We start from the raw sequence: 6980 nt of genomic DNA on the forward strand, positions 1-6980 counted from the left end.
CGGCGCCTCTGAGGGGCGGCCGGCCGGGGGGCGTGTGGGGCCGCGGTGTGCCCTGCCCGGGAGGAGCAGCTCTGCGCTTCTGCTGCGCGGCTACAGGTAACTGTTATGAAACGCTGTGCCCACGACGAGAGGGGAACCCCTTCAAGAAGTCTTATTGGAATGAGGATTAAAACGCTGTATTTTGACATACGGTTTTTATTTTCAGCAATTTTGTTTTGAAGAGGTGTCGTCTGCGGTACTGTAAGAATTATCTTTAAGAGGTCAATCTTGCATTGCAATTTCATAACTTAATTGGCAGAACTGATCAGCACTTTCTTACTGGAAAATGCCATAATGCTAACTTTAAAGATTCTGTCTGTACATTTATTTTAAATAGGGAGGATGTTATACTGTCGTCCTTACTTATCACTACAGCCTATTGTATGCAGTTGAGTAAACATAAGAATGTATGGCAAGCCAGGAAGTCTCTTTACCACAGTAAAAAACATACGTATTTGCACCTTAAGTATGTTTTTAAATTTCAACTAATTAATTGTTACAGTAGCATTGGTTAGTATTCTTGAGACTAGGTTGCAATTGGGGAAAGCAAATATAACCAAGAAGTGACCTTTTTAAAAGCAGGTATGACTACGACGTGGTGAACCTCAGAAATGCTGAGTAGCCACTGCTGCCAATCGTTCTTAAAAGCCAGGCCTGATTGTTTAAACCTATATAATGAAGCAACCAAAACAAGTGATTAGCTTCTGGAAGTAGTTTCAGCGATCTCTCCTGCATCATAGAGTAAGTCAGGAACTCAGATTTGGGAAGAGCTGTATTTGTGGACATCCTCAGATTGGTATACCCAAATTCTCAATTCTGTACTTTTAAGAAGTAAGTTTATGTAACCTAGACAAATTACTCTTGCAAAGTTAGGCATAGGTGCTATTATTAAATACAGGCTCTCGCTTTCTACGCTTTTATAGTACCATTGTGAAATCACAAATAAAAACTCCCTTTCTTTGTTCAACTAGTTTTAAAAGAACAAAAATCCCTCCAACAACCTAGGAACCTCAACAGACACAGGTTTCTTAAATTACTGTCCTGTGCCTTGTGCATCCTTGCTTTTTGTGCTTACACTCATACTTGCTTTCCCTTCTGCCAAGCTGCCAAACCAGATGGGAAGAACAAAATGCTGTGTCTCTTAAACCTTGAATGCAACTGGTAAGCTTAGAGGAAGGAGACTCTGAAGGGGATGAGCCAGAAAAGAAAGTAATTTTGTTGGGACTACTCACCAGTCTCTGGTAGACAAATATATTTTTTTAGTGGTGCCTGGTGAACAAAGCAAGAGAATGTGAGGTTCTGGAGACCTGCTTGTATCCCTGTAGTTGACCCTAAGGATGGAACACGTAGACATTGCATTGATTCCAAGCAACAATTTTACAAGCAGAGGAATATGCTGTGCTTTTCTTTCTAACCAACTGGTGTAATAACTTTTCTGGAATATTCATTGAAAGGCATAGACAATTATTCAACTGAGCAATAGGGAAAGGGAATGGATAGTTGGCAAGAATGCATATATCAATCAGGAATTGAGAGGAATGTTTACTTGTAAAAGAATGCAGGGTAGCACTTGGGATAATTGTTGATCTTCAGTTATAGAGTCCCTTTAATTTCCAACAGATCAGAAGATCACAAACAACTGTCCTATAAAAACAAGGGGGGAAGAAACAATCCTACTTGGCAACCATGAGGTAAGTTTGAGAGGTGTTTTTAGACTACATTTTCAAGCATTGTATATGCACTGTGGAAAAAAATTACCAAAGCTTCTGTGAAAAAACCATACAGTTGTTCTCTCAAAAATTCTAATTGATGTGGCTGTCCAGGATCACTCAATTTGATCAGAATTCCCTGTTAAAAGCCTAGAAATTTCTAATGGAGTAACATGAGTAATGCATACAAATGAGTAACTGTTTAATAGTAAGCTTAGAATATTCATCTTTTATTCAATTCATACTAATCTTGCAAGTAAAGTAGGAAGAATAGATGCGGATGATACATCATTTGAACTGCAAAGTATGGAATGCAGCGGCTGCTGGACTGTGGATGCTGAGTTTACAATTTATAAATGTCTGGAGAATGTGAGTGTTACCTAAGAAGCATGAATGTTGCGGCTGCCTTCGTAGGAGCTGCATTTTCAGAGCTCCTGTTTAGCTCCAAAGTCAGGAGGATCCAGAAACTCCTGCCTTACATTAAGGCTGCTCTGCAGGTTAGCTGATATCTAGCACCTAGCATTTGATGTTTGCAGTTTCCCCTGAGTTCTGGCTTTAGCAGACCAGCTGTTACTGGTGTTGCTGCGTTATTACGTTACTCCATTTGCCATGTTTGTTTTGCTCCACCTGTCTTGTAGCCTCAGTATGAGCAGAATCATATTTTCCACATTAATAACCATTATCAAGCAGATACACAAACTATTGACAAAATGTTCACCAAATCAGTGATAAAGATTGTTCCTTCTGTGTCTGCTGCCTGAGCAATGGAAAAAGAAAGAGCACTTTACTTCCTCCTTTCTGCCAGAGCTCTTGAGGCACCTTCTCTCCCTTTTGTTTCCCAGTTAAGGCAGTGCTCCTGCAGTGCTGAAGGTACTGAATCTCCATACAAATTTGCTTCCTAATTTTAGCTGGATGGGTTTGGTGAGGTATGTAATAGTTCTGTCAAAAATGCAGTACTGAGACAGGAAGAGATGATAAACAATCTAGCGTGAAAGAATTACTCTAAATTCATTTTTACAAAACAATGAAATTTAAAGTTAACAAAAAAAACTTAAAAGCACGTAACCATTAGAAGCAGAGTACAGTAAGTATCTCCCTCGATAGTTGAGGATTTTAGGATTTGGGCCTTTCTTTATGAGTTTACTTAAGCTACTTAATATTGCGTGAGTTTTGCTCAAGTAAGGGACATACCTATACATGGGATTAATGACTTTTCCTTTCCTGTTACTTGTTTTAAAGGTATTTTCACTTCTGTAAGCTTCCAGGAAGAGTTATGGGAATCCACCTACTACGCTTCACTTCTGTTGTGATTATTGTCTTACTTCTTGTGGCAGGTGCTTTAACAGCTTTGCTTCCCAATATCAAAGATGACAAAATGCCCAATTTGAGGAGGGAAGCAAAAACCCAGAGTCAGTCTGCCTTGGATTCATTTACTCTTATTATGCAGACATATAATAGAACCGACTTACTGCTAAAGCTTTTAAATCATTATCAAGCCATCCCCCACCTACATAAAGTAATTGTTGTGTGGAACAACATTGGTGAGAAGACACCTGAGGAAATGTGGAATTCCCTGGGGCCTCATCCTGTCCCTGTTGTCTTTAAAGTTCAAACTGTAAATCGCATGAGAAATAGACTCCAGAATTTCCCTGAGCTGGAAACAAAAGGTAATCAGCAGTTCACATCGTTACTACTACTATTATTTTTTACACTTAAAAGTGGAATGCTAAAAGAGAGATGGTTTGAGTTATACGATGGAATAAATCCATGGGCCACTTAACACAATGTGGGTATTATGGAAAAAACCTGTCGTGATACTAGATACGTGACACTGCCAGCCAGGCAGAGGCTGTCAAGTAAGAGTAAGGAAACAAAAAGAGGGATGTGAAATGTTTTTGATGGGCTTTTGCAACTGTATCTATTTTCCATTTCCTTTATCAGGCAAACATAGGAAGCTCAGCCTCTCTTTCCTTTATATTGTAAACTGAAATTCGTACTCCCTGTGTTTGCTCAGTCACTGCACTAATTTGAACTTAAGTGATCTGGTAAAGAGTTGATTTAATCCATTCATTTTAAGACTAAGTTCTCAAGCATATTCTGCTTGTCAGAGAAACTCCTCTCCCTAGCTGTATGGCTTTCTCAAATTATGCATCCTTTTTAATAGTATTTTCCCCAGTCTTTTGGCTATTCATCTAAATATTCTTCCTAAGCTCTTTCCAGGAGAAGCACAACAATAAGTCCTGTTTGTTTCAAGTGGAAAAATCCCCCATATGTTGCATTACAGACCTGACCTTACTCATGATTAGTAAAAGGTAAATCTATTTACTGCCCCCTTCCTAACATGCCTTGCTTCTCAAAACCCATGACTTTGAGGAAGACACTAGAAACTTCAACTTCCCAAGTGTTTTATTTACTGTAATAGAATTCATGCTGACTGAAAACTTAGAAAGCTTTAATGCATCTGGAGTTTTAAGATTCTTCCTTCTGTAGTTAATCATGTTGAAAGTTGCCTGTACTATATGTTAAACTTATTTAGAATTCACAAGTAGTGAGGTGATGTGTAAAATTTTATACTAAGACTGCCCTATAAATCTCATACACAAAATCAGTAGAATTTTGAGTTGCCTTGCCAAACACTACCAAGTTTTCCAACACACATCTGTCCACCTGTACTGCAGATGATCAAAAGGTTGCTGAGCTTTGTTCCAGCCTGGCAAATAATGTAAAATTTAGGTTACCACAAAGTTGCAACCTTTCTTTAGCTTTGAAATCTAAATATGTTTTCTCAATCTGCTTTCAAAGAGTTACATTAATGGTTCTGCAATTCAGTTTAATGGTCATAGAAGTTTCACAGTTAACTTGTCAAGTACTGTGCTGCATACTGCACTCACCTATTTAATCTTATGATGTTTTTCTTTTTTTTTTTTTTTTCCTTCCTTCAGCTGTTTTAATGATGGATGATGATACACTAGTCAGCGCTCATGACCTTGCTTTTGCCTTTTCTGTTTGGCAGGTAATGTTTTGCACCTTGGCAGGCGGTATTTGTGAATTACAATTGAGATTAACGGTTTTAATTAGAGTAATGCTAGATCATAAAGTTTTACCATTGATTGTCTAGCTGTGAAGTTAAATTTTAGAAGATGAAAGCATTGAATAGTGGAAATTGAAAAAAATTCTTCAATAGTAGCTACATCAGTAAACTATAACTTTCAAATTTTTAACTCTTATACATGAAATTGCTGACTACAGAATTTATTTAAATTGACAGTAGGTGGCAAAACAGAAATGTGGGGGGGGGTTTCTCTCTAAATTGTCTGTAAATTTATTTTGAGTGCCAAATATACATCTGGAAATTGTGGATGGATGTTTCTTGGCACTATATGACGTGGAATAAGGCATATTGTGTCAGTTTTGTAAAACTCTGTTTACTTGCAACATTTTTGCAGATCAAAGAACTATATGCCAAGTGTTTCTTTCTTCCCTGGCAATAAACTTGTGCTCCTCCATCTCATTTAAAAAAAAGCATAAATCTCTTTTATGAAAGTATCTAAGGCATATTTTCATTTTACCATGTTGGCTTCATTTTGATTTGGTAAATTTCTTTTTTCTTTCAGCAATTTCCAGAGCATATAGTGGGATTTGTTCCTAGAAAACACATTTCTACTCCTTCTGGCGTGTACAGTTATGGCAGCTTCGAATTGCAGAACCCTGGATTCGGAAACGGAGATCACTATTCTATGGTTCTTATTGGTGCAGCATTTTTTCATAGTGGATATTTAGAAGACTTTCAAAGACAGCCAGAAGCTGTTTATGCCTTAATAGATGAAACTCAAAATTGTGATGATATTGCCATGAATTTTCTGGTAGCTAAGCATACTGGAAAGCCTTCAGGAGTGTTTGTGAAGCCTGTTGATATAAGAAATTTAGAAAAAGACACTAACAGTGGCTATTCTGGAATGTGGCACCGAGCAGAGCATCTCTTACAGAGATCTTACTGTGTAAATAAACTGGTTAATATTTATGATGGCATGCCTTTAAAATATTCTAATATAATGATTTCCCAGTTTGGTTTTCCTAATTATGCCAATCACAAAAATAAAATGTAAGCCAACAAATTTAAGGGGTTAGATGTTAAACAATAGTCAGTGAATTGTATGGAGTTCAAGGAGAGACGGTGGTGTAATTACTGCATCTTGGCCATCCTTATTTGTAGCCTCTGAATTTGTTTCCATATGTCTTTTTAGTATTTTTTTCCCTTTCTTACTGATTCTTTAAGGTAAGTTTTGAGAAAACTTAAAGAATATCTACTAATGTTTAGCTGTGATAATATCATCCTCTGCCCTTAAAACCTGAAAAGCTATTACAGTTAACTGGGCCATTTCTTCAGAAACATGCAGACAGAAATGCACTCCTACCCTTCAGTGCTTAAGTTTTGATTTCTTTTTTTTATATATATATGTATTTAGTGAAATGAAGTCTAGGCATATTTTGATAGTTACATGTTGAGGTGCTTCCTTACCTCCGCCCTCCTCACCTCCTCCTACCCAGTTCCCAGTATAACTATAGAAGGGCTGCAGTAAACTGTTGGCCACGTTTCTAGACTCCTCCACAAAACTCCCTTTCAAGTCTGTATATAAGCTATATTCTGAGATGTTCCTGAAGCTGCAATGAAAGCAAGACAGAAAGAGTACCTCACCTTAATCTCAGATAGTCCTAAAACCATTGCCTACAATATCTATTACTGCTAAGAGTGGAAAGTAATCTCCCATGTGGCTTTTTTCCTATTATTAATTTGCCTAGAGTTGCTGAAACATTGCAAGCAGCTGAAAGGTAAAACCTAGAAGCTGGAAATTTAAGAAACATGAAGAGATGAAATATGAAACTTGTGTAAGCAGCCAGAAGAAATTGACGGCATAGTATTTATTAGTACTCTCTTTAGTACTTTATTTTGCTATTTTGCATGTACATTGTTACAAAAATGTGCCCAAGAAAATGCTCACTTTTTAAAAATGTTGTCTTTATAATTCCTAGTAAGAGCAAGCTGTTCTACATTTATTATGGAGTCTACATTTCATAATATAGCAAGTCTACTGATTTTTTAAACTACTCCTGCAAATGAATATTTATTTCAGTTATTGGTTCCCTTCATCTTTGTTTTTGGTGGCTATGACGATAGAATGTGCAATGAATGGCTCAAATATTATAAGGAGAAGTATTTTAAGGTACAGTGAT

At 37.2% G+C, this 6980-nt stretch overlaps 1 protein-coding gene across 1 annotated transcript; it reads left to right on the forward strand.

The window, feature by feature from the left end:
* Window positions 1–3000: 3000 nt before the first annotated feature.
* On the forward strand, window positions 3001–5914 carry EXTL2 (exostosin-like glycosyltransferase 2). Its single transcript, XM_010143938.1, has 3 exons — window positions 3001–3415; window positions 4691–4761; window positions 5363–5914. Exons 1-3 carry the CDS (start codon window positions 3022–3024, stop codon window positions 5852–5854), a joined length of 957 nt encoding a protein of 318 aa, XP_010142240.1. The 5' UTR covers window positions 3001–3021; the 3' UTR covers window positions 5855–5914.
* Window positions 5915–6980: the final 1066 nt, after the last annotated feature.

This window comes from Buceros rhinoceros, unplaced genomic scaffold (genome assembly GCF_000710305.1).
Source record: "Buceros rhinoceros silvestris isolate BGI_N320 unplaced genomic scaffold, ASM71030v1 scaffold47249, whole genome shotgun sequence".
Classification (NCBI taxonomy): Eukaryota; Metazoa; Chordata; class Aves; order Bucerotiformes; family Bucerotidae; genus Buceros; species Buceros rhinoceros.

Excerpts from the sequence above, each read along its gene's own strand:
- EXTL2 (XM_010143938.1), top strand. The coding sequence starts at position 3,022 with ATGGGAATCCACCTACTACGCTTCACTTCTGTTGTGATTATTGTCTTA. Across the intron at positions 3,416-4,690 it reads CCCTGAGCTGGAAACAAAAG|CTGTTTTAATGATGGATGAT; the intron begins GTAATCAGCAGT and ends TCCTTCCTTCAG. Across the intron at positions 4,762-5,362 it reads TTGCCTTTTCTGTTTGGCAG|CAATTTCCAGAGCATATAGT; the intron begins GTAATGTTTTGC and ends TTTTTCTTTCAG.